The 21,363-nt window shown below is 43.4% G+C and overlaps 2 protein-coding genes across 8 annotated transcripts in view; one reads left to right on the top strand and one right to left on the bottom strand.

Annotated features, from left to right (window-relative positions):
* LOC116942711 (plectin-like) overlaps positions 1–3,208 on the top strand; it is a 123,636-nt gene extending 120,428 nt beyond the window's left edge. For 6 of the 7 annotated variants that reach the window (XM_076067319.1, XM_076067320.1, XM_076067321.1 and 3 more), the window contains one exon: positions 346–3,208. In XM_076067319.1, coding sequence (XP_075923434.1) covers positions 346–638 — 293 coding nt within the window. In that variant the 3' untranslated portion in view covers positions 639–3,208. The remainder of the gene's footprint in view (positions 1–345) is intronic. The other variant, XM_076067318.1, reaches the window with a different exon arrangement.
* SELENON (selenoprotein N) lies at positions 3,206–20,999 on the bottom strand. The gene is made up of 12 exons (XM_032954982.2): positions 20,388–20,999; positions 15,767–15,884; positions 15,011–15,138; positions 14,253–14,465; positions 13,228–13,352; positions 11,223–11,360; positions 9,569–9,650; positions 8,797–8,985; positions 7,917–8,022; positions 7,333–7,445; positions 6,201–6,302; positions 3,206–5,734 (listed from the first exon to the last, which is right to left on the bottom strand). The coding sequence occupies exons 1-12, from the start codon at positions 20,583–20,585 to the stop codon at positions 5,573–5,575; spliced, it is 1,674 nt and encodes a 557-aa protein (XP_032810873.1). The 5' UTR covers positions 20,586–20,999; the 3' UTR covers positions 3,206–5,572.
* Between the last annotated feature and the right edge of the window lie 364 nt (positions 21,000–21,363).

The raw sequence follows: 21,363 nt of genomic DNA, 5'->3' as shown, positions 1-21,363 counted from the left end.
GCACATGATTCAGTGTATATACCTCGAGCATAAAAATCTGTTTTGATGTGAACATTGTATGTGATGATAACTGCATTGGCAGTGGTGCCCAAGTACAATTAACAAACAACACGTGTTAATTACACTGCCTTAAAAGAAAAAAATATAATTGGTGGCATTTCAGGCAATGGCCCCTCTTCATAGCACTGTATTTTTTTTAATTACATTTCACTCCTTTTGTCTCTCCACAATGCCATCCCGATAATGCGATTTGTGTCCATGCCATGAGCTCCAGAATCCATTCGGCCCTCGTGCAGTGCAGTACAATCCCTTTATGTTGGCGCCCGTGATACTTTCGTCTCGAAGCAGGCTCCCACAAGCCCTCGGAAATGCCTCCAGCAGCCACCGCCGAGGCGCGTCCTGGGAACCACAGCAGCAGCAACAGCAGCAGCAGGGCGTCCCCCACGCAGCGACGCAGTGGCACCGCGCCAGCTCCACTGGCGACGAGGGCCACCAAGATCGAGCCATCCACAGCCCCGGCGGCCGACGGACCCAACCAGAGAGCCTCCCGGCCGCTGCCGGCCAAAGTGTCCAAGATTCCCACTCACGCGAGCCACGCGACCTCCCGGACAGCCACTTCCAATGGCCCAAAGCACTAAGGGCCTTGTTTCGAAGGCGGCACCGTTCTTCGGAATGCCCATTTTTGTTGTACGTACGTACATATGTTGAGGTTCTTTCGCACCATACTTAGCCAACCGTGCTACTCGGAGGTGCGGGGCAAGGACAACAAACTACACGCGAAAAGCAGTTCGATATACATGAGTTTTCAATTTAAAATGTGAAGCCATATAATGATATATTTTACAGTAGTTTGACCAGTGAAGCCAGTCTTAACTGGGAGAATTCTACATCCAAGCGTATTTGATACCCACGATTCCACCCGAGAAAATTCCTGCAAGAACCAACAGTCTTCTATGTGTGGTTCCCCTGTTAAAATATCCAATGAATTGAATGAGATCCTTACAGGAAAACTGCTATGGATGATTCCTTGCAATAAAATGGGATTCTATTGAGATTCTGTTGCAGATTTCGCTTAGCTAAGCATTGGCAATATCCTATCAATAGGCCAAAATTGCAATTGAAATGCATTACTATGCTTCGAGCATAGAATTGGCCCGATTCCATGTTAATTGCAATGTGACATTGAGGATACGAGGTCCCATAGGACCTGGATGGGCTAGTGGAGGCTGGCCCAGGGACGGTGCTTACCCACATCTGTATAAGGGTATTGCCAAGCCTAGCAAGGCAAGGCAGGCCCCACTAGCCCTACTCTCTCACCTGTATGTCATGATAAAATTAGGGTGGAATTGGCCCAGTTTAATACAATAGACATTTGCACATGGTCCAGAGTGGTAGTCTCAGAGATCTGGGTGTTAGTCCTGAACACGATGAGCACCCTGAGGAGCTCTAGTCCTGATTATGCTTGGATATTTACGTACTCAATTAAATGTCAAATGCTGCACTGGGAGGTAAAAAAATGTCCTTGTGAAAGTTTTTAAGCAGGATACTCTGTATGTCAGTGCATGATGAGAGTCTGGAAATGAAGTGGTTCATTATCTACTGGTCAACATCTGACCCACCAGAGTTATTGTCACTTGTGCATACAACAGCCAATATTATGTACTCTTCCCTCTTACACACGTCATAGGGTATGAAGATTTCACATCAGAAAACAATATAATTGGACCCTAGCATAAAGGCCTGTTAACTAGGATGTCAACATTATATTGTGAGTTTCTTTTTCAGTAAAGTAACACTGATAACTTTGAACTCGTTTATCTCTGGGTGGATTAACTTGGTTGTGGCTTAACCTTGCTTGTGGCGTATAAAAATGTTTACACATGCCCGAAATTCATTATTCGCTGTTCCTTAATCTAGAAGGGACAGTGACTCAGTGCAAACCAATCGACAAGTAAACCCATTGCTTTAATATAAACATACGATGCATTGTCAACTATTCTACATAGGGAAACACTTTTGTCACCTAAATTACATGTTTTGCATTATCCTTTTTTGTGTTACCAGTGCCACTCCTCCACACCATTACCCAAGATAATCCAGTTGAGGCATATGAAATGTGATGTTACATGCACTGCCATGGGTATGTCTCATTGCCTTTTAGGCATCGGTGATTCTATTTCATGAGATTTAAGGAATTGTTCTTGATGACAAACATTTTATTGCCACGAGAGAATTCTGCATTAGTGCAAATAACTATTTTCCCTGTGGGTAGTAACTGCACCACGTTCCAAAAGCAATACTTGCAAGGTACAAATTAAAGGCGTGTGAATTTATATCCACTGGAATGCACAACTCGTAGAGTTCATATGTTGCAGAACCACTGGCTGATTGTAAAACAAATATTTAAATAAACCACAGCTCCTCGAGTTTGAGATAATTTTATATATATTGGGGGAATGTTTTAATGGTAGTGGTTTAGCGCTAAATGTAACTTATTTTAAAGATATTGAATGATGGCGATGTCAGAAATGGGGACGTTTGTGGGCATTTGTTTTGTAAATAGCTACCAAAGCCTGGTCGACATACAATGTTCTCTCTCTCTTAACTGTGAAGTATTGTGCACGCACAAAGCATAAATTCCCCCGGGAATGCAATTCGACAACGCCACTATTGATGCGCATTTGCACACGGAAGCATTGGAACACCACGTGACCATGCTTGTTCTTCACAGTTAAAGGTCAAGGATAAGTCGGAACTGGCTGGTATTCCATCTTATATACAGATATCTCTAGAAAGCTCACACTGCAATGAATGTCATACTTTTATCATGTGTTGTGTATCTTAAGCAAGTGGTTTTAGCTTTGGGACTATTAAGTAGCTGCAATGTGATATCAGGAAATGTTAATATTGGTCTGTGCTGGCGTTTGCCGTAGTTGTGCCGATGTTCGTTTAGAGCAGTGTGGACATAAGAGCCCCAGGCTGATCAAGTCGCACTCTGTGGCTTTGCAATATTCGTCAATATAATCAAATCATTGAAAAAGTTTGCTTTTTTTAAAATGAGATTTTTAACTTGTAACTTTTTACAATTATACTACGCATTATAATAGGTCGTAAGATGCATGTCTCACATCATATTGCCAGATGTTAAGGTCTTTGCTATATGGGTGTTTGCTCTTTCAACAATAAAGGTACAGAATGACAAAACTCACCGCTGGCTTCTTTTATATTTCTTTCAAAATACCATTTGGCACTTAATATACATTCAAAACATGAAGATGAAAACAATTTCAAAGTCGGAATTACAATATGTGGGAGCTTAGCGTAAACATGATTACACTAATTGTACATCTACAAAATATTGTATACGAGTATAAAAGGATAGATAGTTTTAATAAAAAATGTCAACCATAAATAAAGTAGCATACGAATGAGCTGTACCATGCCACAATTTGCATCTGTCCTTCATGGGAAATCCAGGATTGAAGACGCTTGTAAACAATGTTAGATTTTACGAACAAAGACAATCCTGTTTTAAAGTATGCTCATAGTAAGAGCTGACTGCACTTCAGAGTATGTTATACATGAAAAAAAATTCCAAATAATTATCCCCCCAAAAAATCTCCAGAACAAAAACAACCATTACCTGGTCATAGCGATCATTAAAATATCAGCATAAAAATAACACGCAGTTTATGCTTACAAGCGATACTAAGAGTAAACAAGTTGGGTATATCCTTGCAGCCTGGGCTCTTTCGAGCCACAACAGAATGCTTAGATTGGTACTTGTAACCTCAACTCACTACGTATAGAGAGAGACAACTGTTTACACAATCGATTGTCTAATATAGTCCCAACGTAAGGACGTGTTCCACAAGGCAAACAATTTTACCTTCTCAAGTATTTGAGCAATGGTATTACCACCACTTTCCACCATCTATGAAAATGCTCATTCAATGCCATTTGGAGCACTCGTTCTGCCTCCATTGGCTAAGTGAGCGAGCATAGGCACCTCTGTAACAGCGGGTTTCCCCACAGCCAGCAGAATGGCTTGGTAGCCGAGGCACCATCACACCACGGACAGCTACATCGGGGGTCTGACCTAGCCCCTCCTTGACAGGATTTATGGCAGAGTCTTCATTGAGACGGAGCCTTCGGTGTTTGGCAACTCGGCCACGTTGCATCCTCTGCTGGCGAAAGGAAACTAATGACGTCAACGCACGCCTCCTCTCCAGTTGGATGAGCTAATTATTATTTCGAGTGCATTTTTTTACCCAGTGGCAATATGGGCTTTTCATTGACAAATGATCTAGGCTTAAAGTATTTTAGAACACTGCAAAATAAAAACAAATATGTTGGGGCGAGTGTTATCGTATACCCTTAGGGAAAGTTCAGATACTTAATTAAATGCAAGATGAAGGAAGGTAGAGGTTTGACCCAAGGGTTGTGTGTGTTGGGTATTTGAAAAGTGTACGTTGTGTAGCAATGAGCTTTGAAGATGTATCATGAATGATACACAAAGAACAAAGATTAATTTTCAGAACATTAGAAGGTTGTCTACACTAATGGCCAGCGCTTAGGTTCCAGTATATTGGATTGGAGGGTGACGCTTTGTATCCATGTTGGTAAAATTTTGTTTTTATAAAAAATGATTACAATTTGTAGGACTCTGACATTTCTGAACCATTATTGCAACTGCAAAACAAATTGACTTCTGGTACCTACACAGTAATGGAAATGAAACCGCATGTATGGGGAAATATTTCAAGTCTAACTACATGGGACAAATCTTTGCACATTTTGTAATGTTGCATTCGCTTACTCGTCTCTCTACGTTGATTGCATTGCATTAAGGTTGAGTGTGAAATACAAATTAGTTTGTCCGACTGAGGGCAACCCTGCTGCTGCTGCTGCTCCACACTGCTCACATTTCTGTTCATGTATCGGAGGTTAGAATATTAAACACGCTTCGCACTTTCTCTAAAAATAGTCGAGTAAGTGAAAATATTAGTACTCCTTTTTACAAATATGCACACCTACGCATGTCAAATCCGATCTAAGGGTAGTGTTTAGGTGTGCAGTCGTCCAACACTGCACATTTTTTCTTATAAATGAAAACATTTTCAGTCACATGTGACTATTTACTTCAAGATAAAATTGAAAAAAATTCAATTTTGTGAAACTAAATTTTGCTTAGAAGGAAAATGGAAAAAAATCATTCTGCAATTGTGGAGACCAATTTAAGATAAAAACTGCAAAAGTAAAACAAAACTACACTTTTGCCAATCTTCAAAACTAACGAAGCACATTTGGCACACGTGACGAATAATTTCTTCTGCTGGTTAACGGTGACTACAAGAAGCTGTAATAACTCCCATAGCCACCAAAAAGTACATTGGTTAATTTTTCTATCTACGTGACTTTACCGAAAGACCCAAAGAGCATGAATTCCTGCAGTTACGAAAGCTTTAAGTCAAGATTGAATTAGTTTGTTAAATTAGAATGTGAAGCATGATTTATCCATGGGATGGTTCAGTGATGTGGATGCTTGATAGGTATAAATGCGCCAAGTGCTTTAGGCCTGCAGGTAGGTTTGGGCCTTCTGCAGGCCTTCCTTGAGGAACTTCAGGTAGGTTGTGCTCGTTGGGTCCAGGAACTCAGCTGGGAGGTCCGGTGTCAGGTCCTCTGCTTTTACAGCGGTGGCATCCAAAAAGTCATTGGCATTGATGCAATGGACCTGGAATATTGACACAAGAACGTGGTGAGGCTTAATATGCGATGACCACTGCATATATAAACATGGATAATATTCAGTATTGAATAATGCACGTGCTAAATATATATAGTAAAAGGCACAGCGATGTGGTTGACGAAAGGTTATTAGATGGAGTGACAACTAGAAAAATATGAAATGCAATAGTGTTCCAGTTGCAAGGCTACAGGTTGTGGCATTTATGACACGGAGAGAAAAAAACAACACAATAGTAACATTGGGTTGCCACCTTGTCCCAGTATTCCCAGAAAGTCCTCTTTCTGAGGTAGCTGTCCTGAGAAATCTACAAGTCTTCCCAAGATCATGCATTTACATTTGTATAGTCCTCCCCTCTTCTGCTAGTGTAAGATATTCTTATTCCCATCATATGTCCTATTTTATTGTACCTCAAGAGGTGGCAACCCTAGGTGTAAGAGAGGACAAGACCTACCACTGTCCCGTTTGGCAGGGCGATCATCATCTCCACTGGGAATGTGTATTTTGCGAGGTGCAGCGTCGCCCATTTCGCATGCTCCGCTTGCTCCTCCTGCTTCTGTAACAGAAATAAAACAGGATAGACTCGCAGTCAGAATAAAACACCTTCAATCCAGCAGAACTTCATGTTCATGATACAAACACATTATTCATGTAGTTATTTAGAAAGTGCCGAATTTAAAGGAGAGTTTTGCATTGAAATGTTTGGCCAGTTATATTTCAAATAATTTTTGCTTTTTAGAAGAAACTGGGGGTAACTGGAGAATAACCCATGCATACAAGGGGATATAACATTCAAAGGTCTAAACAGATCGGTTCACCAACCCATTTGCTATACTGCCATCTTCAGGAAACCTCGCAGCCCAGAAGGATTTGGCGTTTCAGATATGTACGTTATACACAATCCTTCGTGTGTAAAGCACTGGATAAGATGCATGCACCGGATAAGATGCATGCACCAAAGCACCCAGCGTTAAAACACGGACAGGTACGGTACACGTGAGCGTACACCATAGCAAACTAACCTTTTTGACGAGCTAAAATACACGAAGGAAGAATAGCTTTTGAAAAGAGTAGGATCTTTTCCGCACGTCCGATTAGCACAATTGCCTACTTACGGTGGGAAAGAACTTCAACATACATACATACATGCGCTAACAAAAGAAAAAGCAACGTCTGATGGAAGACAGCCAGATTGCATTCGTCTGGATAAGGTGTGCATGTAGTGCAGAGATTCGAGCAGAAATGGCAGCAACAGCCGAAGACGGCACGCATCATATTCTTAGTTTTTTCGGTAAAGTCACGTTGAAGAGAAACAACAAAATATATATAAAACAATAAAAAATTCTCACGACGTTTCGACCATAACTCAAACGGTCATCATGAGGTGTGTCGGTTTGCATATGCAGAATTTTTTATTGTTTTATATATATTTTGTTGTTTCTCTTCAACGTGACTTTACCGAAAAAACTAAGAATATGAATTACTGCAGTCACGAAAGCTTTAAATCAAAATTTACGGCACGCATCGTCGATATCGACGGAGACGAGGTGAGAAAGTGACCGAGACACAGGGACACAGGGACGCACCTTCAGGTCCTCCAGGTCCTTGACCAGGGACCAGCTGCTGATGAAGTTCTCGCTCAGCAGGGCGAGGACGGGCGAACTCTCCAGGGCAGTCTCCCGGAGAGTTCGCCCCGAACCTGCCGACACGAAAACGCCGAGGGGTCACGAGCGTCAAAACCCTACACCGTCAAGAGACGAGCAATCGTTCGTGCTGCTCGTCAAGATGTCAACTGCCCTTAAAATAAACGCGTGCAACACTCAATAGCGAAGATGTGAATGCTTGCCAGGTCAAGTTGCCAAGTTCGGATTTGTCTCCGGGACACAGAATTTTTTTTCCAAAATAATGCGTATAAATAGTGATATATAAAGTGATCGACTTGGAATTGGAAGGTTGCGAGTTCAGGGGTTGACCCAGGCCTCCATTATTAAAATGTGGGGAAAATAGACAGTGGTAGTCTTAGGATAACACTGGCCCATGTCACAGCAATGTGGAATTTCCACGCTGCTCATGGCTGGGGATGATTATCCCCCCCCTACGCTCAATGGAGCAGGAAATCATTTTGACTTTTGACCCTGTAAAATGAGTAAAAGCCAGTATTAAAACCAACCTCAGCATGATTGGTCATCCAACGCCCCCCAGAGTAATATGGAGTGGACCAGCTTGTCTTCTGCCTTTGCTTTTTCAAAGGCTTCCGTGAAAGGATGATATTGAATCTAACCGACAGAATAAACACAAGTATACAGTACAGAATAAGCACTTCAAGTAAAATAAAGAATTAATCCACGTAGTATAAATGGTAATGCAACATCACATTAGGTCAGCACTGCCATTAAAAGCAACATTGATTTACCTTGGCATGAACATCAGCTATGAGTGTATAGCATAACTTTAACAATGAATGTGGAAGAAAAAAATGTTTAACGATTTTAATAAAAATTTGTATTAAAATTAAACGGAAATTTGTGAAAACTCACCTTTGTCAACAACCCTGCCTTAAATGAAAAAATATATATAGGCGACGTTTTTGGCAATGGCCCTGCTTCATAGGACATGAGTGATGTTGCATTGTTGTGTACGGTGTTGCAAGCAGTGTTGTTGACGAATGTGTCAAGTTTGTTGCTATTTGTGCTTTTGCAGCCTGGTATACAGGAGGCCGTGGATTCGATCCCGACCACGACGCCTTTATATTTGGAGTTTGCATGTTCTCCCCGTGGTCACGTAAAAATGTATCTGGGTTCTCTGGTTTTTCCCTCCACATTTAGAACCAACATGCGTTTTGAGTTTTTGGCTGCTCGAAATTTCCACATGATGAGCCTCTTTGTTGAGCTATCATCTGTGGCCAGGTCGCTTCTGAAAAAGAGCTATATAGCTCAGTCGGCCTTACCTGGTAAAATAAAAATAGTTTATAGTTTTTTATCGTTTATAGTTTAAATTAGCCCACGTGGCGTGTGTTCAGAACCAATACCATGATCCAACCCAGTGCTTACCTTCTTGAATGGATACATGGCGACTTCCATTTGTCTGTAGGCTTCCTGGAAGCTGATCTCTGACCGCCACTCAATGTTCTCAAACACAAACTGGATGGGCTCCACGTCCGGGTCACTCGTGTTAATCGCGTTGCCGTTTTCATCGTAAATCAGCGCTGGCACTGAAGGACCTTCAGCAACCAGCTCCATCTGCAAATGCAAGAGAGAGGGCATCTGTAATTTGCTGTCCATTATCATTATCTTAAATTTGTATTCATTAAGTACTATATATTCTGATTGATAAAGAAATGTAAATTATTATATTAATCATCAGCCTTGGTCAATCCACTGCTGGATGAACATCTCCTCAAGCTGCTGCCACCTCTCCCGATCCTGCAATGTAATAATCCACCGAGCACCTGGACATTCCCTGGGATACATGCATTATCATTTCAAAATCTCTAACAGGTCTCATAATCCAACGAATAATCTCCCGTATACCAGCTGCATCTGAACTAGAATGTGAATGCACAATAGAGATGTACCATTATTACATGTATACCCTGGTAGTCTCTATCAGTCACTGCATAATGGTCAAGTAAAGTACATTTTATTTTTGCTTCCACACATGGCGCCTGTCTGGCACAAATCTGTCACCAAAAGCGGAATCACATTAAAACTCAAACATAAAAAAATACCATTTCACACAGATTTATACCTGAAAGAATTTATATTTATATTTTAACGCTCAAATCATAATCATCCCTTGTGGTTTTTTTGATCAGCAACACACCTTTGGCATGAATCCAATATCCACTTCCATGTTGCCCTGATCCATGGAGCCAAACAGCCACTCCATGTCCACGTTCAGGGACCTGTGAAGTTTAAAACAAGAACAGGTATTTTAACGTACATTACCAACACCTGTCCAATTGTCACGCGTTTGCTTGGGTGTAGCTCTCCCAAGTAAATTCTTCAAATTCTACTCGTCTTAACTAGAATGATTTTGAGCAGCTAAAGTGCTTGAAAACATAGCGGCTTTGATCTCATTAAGATAATTAAGCACGAACAAATTATCAATTGTAACTGATTTTTAAGCTTACGACACAGGCATTAAATATTCTGTGTAAAAATCGATTATATTAGTTGCGATTTACATATTCACAGAAACCACGGGGGTTTATGTAAATGTTGCAGCCATGAGAGTTTGTACATGTACCACAATAGTGGAATAAAATGTTCTTGAATTTAATTTGAACACCACATTGAGACATACTTCAGCATTTTTTGATGAGGATTGTTTGTGTTGCAATCGAAACATCGTGATTTGTTGTATTTTATTTCCACCTACGTGACTTTACCGAAAGAACCAAAGCGTATAAAAATGTAGACAATTCAGTGAATTGTACCAGGGGAGAAGATGGCAGTATTACATCACTAACAACTAAACAATTTGTATTTTACCAGGTAAGGTCCACTGAGTACGTATGTTGAACTTCTTTTGCATTGTACGTAGTCCTCGGTGCAAATCGGAGGTGCGGCTTATCACGTGAAAATTTACATCAGCCAAATATTCGAAACACATGTTTCTAAACGTCGAGGGAAAACTGGAGGACCCGAAGAGAAATCCACGTGACCACGGGGAGACATATGTAAACTCCAAATATACATGCGTCAGGGTCGAACCCACAATCTTTTGTATACCAGGCGAGGTAGTGAACATCTCGTGGCCGCGGCACCCCAGGTATACAATGGATCAAAGCACTTAAATTACTGCAGATTTTTTCATTAAGTGGATTACAGTTTCCTGGCAGTACCGCATACTAGTCTGCAGAAATGTTATTTTAAAGGCTCTTTAACAAATCGTACTGAATTTATCACCGCTGAATTTCAGATGGTCGACCTTAATATCGTATACAAATATAAAATCTGATATTTAAACATTAAAAAAACAATGAAAAATGAATTTGCACTGGCTAAAATATCGACCTTTTCACGTGGGCTTAATAAGCCAAATTTCCTGTAACTATGCTTTGTGGGTATTTTTAATAGTCTGATGCTGAAGCTCATAAGAGAGTAGGTGAAGCCTGCTTTTCAATTCTGTTAACCTTATTTTTTGTGCATAATATATATTCTAGTTTTGAAAAATGTTTTGGTCTGCAATCATTTCCTTACTGAGAGAAGTCTACAGTACAGAAGGCACACTTTCCCCTCGTCATGATGGTGTTACTCGTGTTTATATGCTCCCTCTGATGTGATCGTTGACGTTGGTTCAATTAAAAAAAAAAGCCCATTTGTTCTGGTGCCTTGTGATGTACTACATTGGAAGAATTGTACAAATTAATTATATATTATGATGATCCAAGATCCACGTCCTGCACAAAACTCTCTAGTGCTCTGTCGTCATCCCCGTTGACTTTGAGAACTGTGAACGTGTGACCTCTCACCGATTGTTTGGCACAAACATGTGGAATGCGCGGACGTGGGAGGAGTCCCGTGCAATGGTCACATGTCCAGTGAACTGCGCCGGGGTGAACCAGAACGGGAAGGCGGGCGGCTCGTTGAGCTGGAACTCCGCGTGAACCCTGTGGTGCACAGACGCAATGACTGTGATCAATCTACAGCTGGACGAAGGCCTCTCAAAGCCGCCGCCTGGGCATGGAGGGATGGCACAATGGACAGCGCGCACTTCATTATGATCCCGGTGACTTTTGAGTTTTATTCCCGGCCACGGCTAATGTTGGCGGTGATATCTCAACTGGTCCTTGGGCAGATCACCCCTTTCACCAACCCGCCCTGACAAAATGAATTATGGTCAAACAACCCCAATGGCTCAGCGTAGGAAGGCCTCCATTCGTAAGAAAAGTGAAAATGGAGTTATGTATCATTCTACTATTCAAATTATTCTATGCCTTGAATTTTCTGGCTGGCTCCTGGCTAACCTCCTCTCCACTCCAACAATAGGCCAGTGCCACCAAAACTACTTGGATAACTGGCACATCCTTATTTTTCTTTACGAGCAGAAGTTCAAAAGACAATGATATATCATAGCGACTCCGAAAGAGGGAGCAACAAATATACAAGACTGACAAGTTTAATTTTAAATTGCTCTAACTTTTCATTTTATGCTCCTATGAATGCAAATATTTTGCCAGAATATTCTTTAAAACATCGAGTATGAAAAAAACACCTTACAATACGTATTTTCTTGCCATATTATAAATTAATATAGCGGATTACTTTTAGTGCCGAGTACAGGATTGTGCATAGAACATGAAAATAACAGCGGTCTCTTATTTCCATTGCAGAGAAAGGGGGGGTCAGTTTAAATGAAAATTGCATTTTATTTTGCTTAAATAACTTGACTCACTGGCCATTAACCACCAGAATAGGGTTTCGCTTCAGTAGCCACAACTGGTGTTGCATCCCAATTACTATTTATTTTATCTATTATTCCAAAACATAAATAAATACATGTAAAAGTGTCTATCCCGTTCACAAGTTAGATATGTTTTTTGCAAGATGTATCCAATTTATTTCCGTCTGTTGATTTAAATAAATAGCACTTACTGAGATAAAAGTTAGTATTTCAACGTTCCATCTTGAGTTGAAGCTTTCGTGACTGGAGGAATCCATACTCTTTGGTTCTTTCGGTAAAGTCTCGTAGTTTATACCTACGTGACTTTACCGAAAGAAACATACAAATGTGTAATTGCCATCTAAATATCTCCATTTAATAAGTTACACTAGTGGGTATATTTTAAATCATAACATTGGTTTCTAGAAACATTTAGGTAATACATTGTGAATGGCTAACTCAATGGATGGTTCTTTAGAAGAGACCTTTCAAATCAAGAAAATGCACTTTGCTTTTAAATTTGTTTGGAAAGTTGCCCTTTAGGTGGAAATGTACAGACACGTATTTGTTCACTTCATCACAATGGCCTTCATGGAGAATGATTGAATACAAATGAAAAGCATTGTTAAATGGCCTTTTGCATTTCGAATGTGAAAGCCCAAAACGTGTCATGCACAGAAGAGACCTTACTGCTATGGTAATAACAATCACCTTTTCATTAAACTATTTCCATTCATTTCAAAATTACAAGAGTTCTACAGGATATACCTGTAACGAACACAATCCTTAAAAATCTAACAAACCATTCACATATTATATTCGCCCTCAAAGAAAGCTTAATGTAACGAAACAAGTTTTGCCAAATCTATTGTTGATGATTCGGCAACAATACATTTTTGCAGAAAAGCGTTCGAATTTCTGAATAGGTGTCATCAGCATGTTATTGAATTGCTGCCAGAAAGCGAAGTCGAAAAATGATCCGTCCGTCACGCCGAAGACACAGCGTAGAGATCGTCACGCGTGGTTCACAAGCCCCATTCACGACCATCACCTTCACACGTACTCGCCAGCAGTTGTGAAAACCTGAGCCGTACCTGAACACGATGTCGTAATACATGTCGCTCTGTGCGCGAATGCACGCAACGGAACCCTGGGGGGCGAAGCGTGACTTCACGAAGGGCCGTGGGTGAAACATACTCAGGAGCTTGAAAATGATGATCTGCACCAGCATTGCAAGCGGATACAAACGGACCCGACGGTTAGCAGCATAATACCATCGCAATGAGCGATATTATGCAGAACATGGGAAACCCGGTAACGGAAGGGGATGAAACATTACACCGAGTCGCATTTGTTTAGTCAGAGGTCACATTTATACACCGATCCATTTCTGTATAACTACCCCAATGATTTATTAGGACGATCACTTTCTTTTCAAAAGGTGATTGAATATTGTGAAAGCGACGGCTGCACATCTTACAGACGAAAGTGTTTGATGATTTAATAAGTGGGTTGAGATTTGTGGGAGGCATGAAGAGGCTTTTAAATACAATGTTTCCTCTATAATTTTCCACTTTTATATTTTTCTGAGATAACTATAAATAGATCAGCCAGTATATTTGAATCAAGTGTTTTACACTTATTTTTGGCTGGAAAGAAAAAAACCTGACAGTTAGTTCCCAGGGGGCACATGCAGAAAATGGCACACATTGTGGACTGTCTGGAATAGAACCCAGGGCCTATTTGGCTGCGGCTGAGCGAACATATCGCCACACCCCAAAGCTACACAATTGGGTGCGCATGTGCGATCGCACGCACACGCAAGAGGCAAGTGCGTGTGAAATGTCACAGCAAGGTTTCAACAAACAATACAAACCCCCAGGTGTGACGAGAAAGGGGTCAACAGATGTCATGTCAGGCCACACTTAGCTAGGAGCCTATGAAAACGTAACTGATAGAACCAACAAATCCAAAACTACTGTGCTGTGTGATCTTTATAAAAATGTGATTAATTCCCCAGAACAATACGGATGCACATTACTGTGGCTTCAGGTATCGTATCAGATTGACATCTAATGTTCCAAGCAGCTCAAGGTTGTGCAACTATCGTGGTCATCACCTCTTTTGCAACAGGCGGTGGCGGGTAGTAGCGGCTGTTGGGCAGATACCCGGTAAAGAGGTTCAGATCGTTGGGCACGAGCCACCAGGCTTCTCCCAGCTCTAGGTCGCTCTTTGGGGGCAGAAACACCTTGAACTGGTTCGCGCCAAAGTGCTGACTCGGGGCCTCGGCCTTCTTCCAGCCGCGCAGACCGGCAAGGCAGCTCTGTCCAACCTGACAGCAACAAAAAAACAACAGCTAAAGACAGAGGTGTACGCACTGTATGTTGAACTTCTTTCGCACCGTACGTAGCCAACCATGGGAATCAGAGGTGTGGGGGAAGGACAACAAACGAAACATAAAAAAGGATGTATGTGGAGGGAGAGGTGGGGGGCAGTAGTTTGCACACTGCTCAGTTACCGTGTTCACCAGGTGAAGCCCATGGTTTAGATATCGCTCGCCACTGATGCTAGCCGTGACCAGGAATCAAATTCAAGTCATCGGGTTCCTAGAGCAGTGCACAAACCACAGTGCCGTGTCTCTCTCCAGCATACAAGATATGTGAAGGTTCATACTCGTAGCCAATTAGCTAGTTGGTTGGGGTATGTGAAAGGAATATTACTAGTGGCTGGGTTGACTGGTTAGGGTCAGGGAACAATAGGAGGGCTAAAGACACAGTTGTAGACAACCCTACAGCTATTCTCCCAATGCTTAAACACAGCCACCATTGATAATTAATTGTATTTCAATCCGAGTAGGCAGCCCTTGCTTGCGCTCACCCCCAGGAATCCGTCTCGGCTCTTGCTCATGGTCTCCATCAGCAGCGGCTCAAACCGAGCCAACATGGTGAGGCCCTCCCCCTGCGGGTCGGCCTCTTGCGTTCCTTCATACTCCGAGGGGGGCGGCCCTGCGGTAATCAAGGACACGTGGGCATTTTGCGAATTCCAGAGGCAGTCAAAGGGTTTATCAAAAACAATTACCGAGACACCAACTATTCAAGTAAAAATAAATGATAATTGGCACTGGGGTTGGATCGATTCCTTTACCGCTGCCCCCATCCAACCCCAGCGATTAAATTGAATTCTGAGATTCAGGGTCACGGTTTGATAAAAAAAAAATATCTTTAACATTACAGTGAATTGTATTGCCTTTAAAAGCTGCAGGGGTGACATGAACCCATTACATACAACATGAAACAATTTCAGTGGTTTGAAATTCCACTGCTGGATGAAAGCTTACTATGGGGTTCGTTTTACCAAAACGTCACCAAAATGATCAGTGTGGGTTTGTTAAGGGGACATCCACAACCGGTTTAGATATTACTCGCCACTTACACTGAACAGGACCAAAAATCTAACTCGAGTCACTGAGACCATAGCACAGCATATAAAATATCGAAAAGTGTATCTATCCTTCTTATGAATCGATGTTTCAGCAGATTAAGGTATGATAATAATCAATGAATCCTCGTACCCTTCCACCGCAAAAAGAAAGACCGCAGAATTCTGAGATATATGCGCAGGTCTGGTGTTTACCTATGATCTTGTCGACAATAGGCCGGAACTCCTCGGGGCTGATTTGCATGTCCATGTTGGTGTCCAGGGAGGTGAAAAGGAATAGCCCGTCATTGCCCAGTGTTCGCAGGGCCATTTCCTGCCAGGCAATTAGCGATTCAGCCACATTCGGTCACGAGCACACACGTATGCTACGTAAGCACACTCGGCCAGCAACACCGGCAGCACGCACAGACATTTTTTGTAAACCCGCCCCCAACCCAATAACAACCATGTTAGTTTTACTAGGTGCAGGAATAACACTTGAATATAATACATGTGCATGTTATTGAACAAAAGCCCGATCAACATTTACATCTGAGGTTTGCTTCATGGTCATACGTGCCGCCCATGCACGGAACTTTTTTGTCTGCCCAATAAATTGTATTATGTATCGTGCATCAGTGCACGTACGCGTACATACGTGTGCAAGTGCATGTACTGTATATGTACGCTTGTCGACATTGCCTCTGACCAAATCACCCTGAATTGCGAACGCTTTCAAACTTGCTTGGTGCTTGGATGCAAGTACGCCGGGGAAAACCAGGTGTTGTAGCAGCGAGTGCTGCACGATGGCCAGGAGACGGCAATGGATATTTAAGTTAATCTCTGCAGAGCGTGAACTCTACGTCCTTGTACGCATGAGTAATGAATGGGCACACTGATATACAGTGCTTGCACATACCAAAAGCTCATGAATAGAATTGGCAGAAAATTGTAATGTGATTCTCACCCGATTGGACTCAGTGAGGGCTGCCGCAGCCAAGCAACATACTCTACTGTACTCCATCATTACTGCATCCATTTAACTAAAAGCAGCCACTTGCTAAGATAGAAAATAGCCATGCAATAAACACAATGCATGATCGCCTCATCAAACGCCAGGGCCTCGTGGTGTCGGACTGTAACTGAGCACTTGCGAAGCAAGCATTGGTGGGGATCACTACGTTTTGTGAAACTTCCACACAGGCTTGGATGTGAAAGGGCCAGGAATTGGTAGTGCAGCAAGTGGATTCCTGACCTATCTGTAAAGACTTTAGAGCATTGCCCCTTCATATGCAGTGGTTTTTCTCCGAGTACTCAAAGGTTTTCTTCAACACACAACATCTTCCTGAAGTGGGAATTTTTCACAGATACAGGACCCCTACTCAGTCTTCACATTCGCTAAAAATGTACTGGATTTAAAAACACATATTATTATTGATGTAACATAAGCAATATGCTGCTGACAATAAACACCCAAATGCTGCCAACAGGTTCTGAAACTTTACAGACCTCTCATTTTATGTTAACGCAACATCGTGAATTAACCCTCTGCAACAAAATACAGAAATGTTCGACAACTGGAGGTGACGTCACCACAGCTCCTGTGCCAAGCTTGGTGCACATCGAGGCAACGTGAATGTCAAAATCTTCCTGGCAGGTCACCAGACAGACTCAGGTGTTAACGGACTTGAGACAACTGGCAGACCCTCAACCACCGTGCCAACGTGGCCACACAAAATCACGTGGATATAGACACACAATCTCACGCAATCACATGGAGGCACAATCTCACCGTCCCATCGAAACACAAATAATTTCGAAAACGTTAACAGTTATTACATATCCACTGCTGGAAGAATGCCTCTCCATGCAGTCACATCCACCACGGTCCTGTGGTGATACCATCCGTTTCACTCCCTTCACCAACCCGTACCGACCCAGAAAGACACACGATAATACCCACATGAAGACACACAATCTCACACACATTCAAGTAGATATTGTACACATGGAGACAATCACAGACACAAAATCACATGGTCACAGCCAATCTGACCAACAAAATATCACGTTAAGACACAATTCCATTGAGATATAAAGGCACATGAAGATATCATATTTACATGGAGATGTACAACCTCACACGCATGGATAAACACCATCATATGTTGTACACATTGAGACACAATCACATGGACACATAAAGACCCCCCCCTATAGCCTTAACATCCAGTTAGGGGCAAGTGCTGTTCGAGACCATTCTATGAAGGCCGGCACGGCACATGAGGGGGTGGGTGGCCAGCACCGCGCTTTTGTCTCCCGAGTGAGGATGTTTGCACGTCGCACCAGATACTGTGCTAATTTTTCAGGCTGAGTCGACCTAGGGGAAGTGCAGGGCTGATTCAGACAATCGTCACTGGGTGGCCGGGTTGGAAGTGCAGTGTGCTAACCGCGACACGACCGCTCCACACACACAGGCTCATGTGTAGACACACACAGGATCATCTGGAGACACACACAGGATCATCTGGAGACACACAGGATCATCTGGAGACACACAGGATCATCTGGAGACACACAGGATCATCTGGAGACACACACAGGATCATCTGGAGACACACTGGATCATCTGGAGACACACACAGGATCATCTGGAGACACACACAGGATCATCTGGAGACACACTGGATCATCTGGAGACACACACAGGATCATCTGGAGACACACACAGGATCATCTGGAGACACACACAGGATCATCTGGAGACACACACAGGATCATCTGGAGACACACACAGGATCATCTGGAGACACACACAGGATCATCTGGAGACACACACAGGATCATCTAGAGACACACACAGGATCATCTGGAGACACAGGTGAACACGGAGACACAGGATGAGACACACACATTGACACGGAGACACACGAGAGACACACACACCATCACGTGTGTATTACCTGTCTCACCATCACGTGTGTATTACCTGTCTCTCCATCACGTGTGTATCACCTGTCTCTCCATCACGTGTGTATCACCTGTCTCTCCATCACGTGTGTATCACCTGTCTCTCCATCACGTGTGTATTACCTGTCTCTCCATCACGTGTGTATCACCTGTCTCTCCATCACGTGTGTATCACCTGTCTCTCCATCACGTGTGTATCACCTGTCTCACCATCACGTGTGTATTACCTGTCTCTCCATCACGTGTGTATCACCTGTCTCACCATCACGTGTGTATTACCTGTCTCTCCATCACGTGTGTATTACCTGTCTCTCCATCACGTGTGTATCACCTGTCTCTCCATCACGTGTGTATCACCTGTCTCTCCATCACGTGTGTATCACCTGTCTCACCATCACGTGTGTATCACCTGTCTCTCCATCACGTGTGTATCACCTGTCTCTCCATCACGTGTGTATTACCTGTCTCTCCATCACGTGTGTATTACCTGTCTCTCCATCACGTGTGTATCACCTGTCTCTCCATCACGTGTGTATCACCTGTCTCTCCATCACGTGTGTATCACCTGTCTCTCCATCACGTGTGTATTACCTGTCTCTCCATCACGTGTGTATTACCTGTCTCTCCATCACGTGTGTATCACCTGTCTCTCCATCACGTGTGTATTACCTGTCTCTCCATCACGTGTGTATCACCTGTCTCTCCATCACGTGTGTATCACCTGTCTCTCCATCACGTGTGTATCACCTGTCTCACCATCACGTGTGTATTACCTGTCTCTCCATCACGTGTGTATCACCTGTCTCACCATCACGTGTGTATTACCTGTCTCTCCATCACGTGTGTATTACCTGTCTCTCCATCACGTGTGTATCACCTGTCTCTCCATCACGTGTGTATCACCTGTCTCTCCATCACGTGTGTATCACCTGTCTCACCATCACGTGTGTATCACCTGTCTCTCCATCACGTGTGTATCACCTGTCTCTCCATCACGTGTGTATTACCTGTCTCTCCATCACGTGTGTATTACCTGTCTCTCCATCACGTGTGTATCACCTGTCTCTCCATCACGTGTGTATCACCTGTCTCTCCATCACGTGTGTATCACCTGTCTCTCCATCACGTGTGTATTACCTGTCTCTCCATCACGTGTGTATTACCTGTCTCTCCATCACGTGTGTATCACCTGTCTCTCCATCACGTGTGTATCACCTGTCTCTCCATCACGTGTGTATCACCTGTCTCTCTATCACGTGTGTATCACCTGTCTCTCCATCACGTGTGTATTACCTGTCTCACCATCACGTGTGTATCACCTGTCTCTCCATCACGTGTGTATTACCTGTCTCACCATCACGTGTGTATCACCTGTCTCACCATCACGTGTGTATCACCTGTCTCTCCATCACGTGTGTATCACCTGTCTCTCCATCACGTGTGTATTACCTGTCTCTCCATCACGTGTGTATCACCTGTCTCTCCATCACGTGTGTATCACCTGTCTCTCCATCACGTGTGTATCACCTGTCTCTCCATCACGTGTGTATTGCCTGTCTCTCTATCACGTGTGTATCACCTGTCTCTCCATCACGTGTGTATTACCTGTCTCTCCATCACGTGTGTATCACCTGTCTCTCCATCACGTGTGTATCACCTGTCTCTCCATCACGTGTGTATTGCCTGTCTCTCTATCACGTGTGTATCACCTGTCTCTCCATCACGTGTGTATTACCTGTCTCTCCATCACGTGTGTATTACCTGTCTCTCCATCACGTGTGTATCACCTGTCTCTCCATCACGTGTGTATCACCTGTCTCTCCATCACGTGTGTGTATCACCTGTCTCTCCATCACGTGTGTATCACCTGTCTCTCCATCACACCCCTGTCGGCGTACAACTTCACCCCGGCCGCCAGCACAGCGGCCCCCAGGGCACAGGCCAGCCAGAGGCCCCTGGCTGCCCGCCGAGACGACGAGGCAGAGGCCCCCTCGTCCCGCGAGCCCACGACGCCGCTCCTCGCGTCTCCTCTCTTCCCCGTGTCGCCGTGGCCCACGGTCGCCATTGCGTTCACAACCACAACCACCTAAAATAATAATGATGATGATGATAATACGGAGAAACACTAAAAACCGCAATCCCTCCGCCGCTCGATTATCTCGCCTGCCTCATTCAGCCATCGCTGCAGCTGTTTCTACTTAACTCACGTTAGCCCCTGACTCAGAGCCATCGACTCAGAGCCATCGACTCAAAAACCCCACAACGAAGGATCTAATCTGACCACCGCTGCTACTACAATAGCTGGCGAAATGAACGTGGGTCGTGTGTGTGTGTCAAATCAACCCTCGACAGGAACACAATTGTCTCTCTCCCTCTCTCTCGTGTGACCACGTCCGTTTCCTGCCTTGCAGAAGTTACCAATGGCAAGGATCTGCGTGTCACCCTCCCCCACGGCCACACTCGTCACGGCAATGTGCCTGCCTCTTCACGTCTCTCTCTCTCTCTCGCTTGTAGTTCAATGCCGTGCCACTGGGTTTCGCTATCGAGTTAAAGCGACCCCCACTCTGCGGTTCAATCTTGTTGTTTGTTGTTGTTGTGTGTCGTTTGTTCATGTGGTTTGAGTGATTTTGTGGCCGAGCCACCTTAGCCAGCAAAATATGGGACAGTGTTTTGGGGCCAAACGATTTACAAGCACAAGGCAACATCGGTTCTAAAGTTGTAAATGATGTTGATTCACTACTTTAGCATACCGGTGGGCTAAAGTAGTCAACCATTTGTCTTTTGTAAGCGTGACACATGTTTTTTTACTGTTTGGCCGTGTCGGGTGGTGGAGGGTTACGACA

This window comes from Petromyzon marinus, chromosome 15, assembly GCF_048934315.1.
Source record: "Petromyzon marinus isolate PM22_M1 ecotype Great Lakes invasive population chromosome 15, UKy_Petmar_22M1.pri1.0, whole genome shotgun sequence".
NCBI classification, from domain to species: Eukaryota; Metazoa; Chordata; class Hyperoartia; order Petromyzontiformes; family Petromyzontidae; genus Petromyzon; species Petromyzon marinus.
The sequence above is the reverse complement of the archived record's forward strand: the minus strand, read 5'-3'. Positions and strand labels throughout refer to the sequence as shown.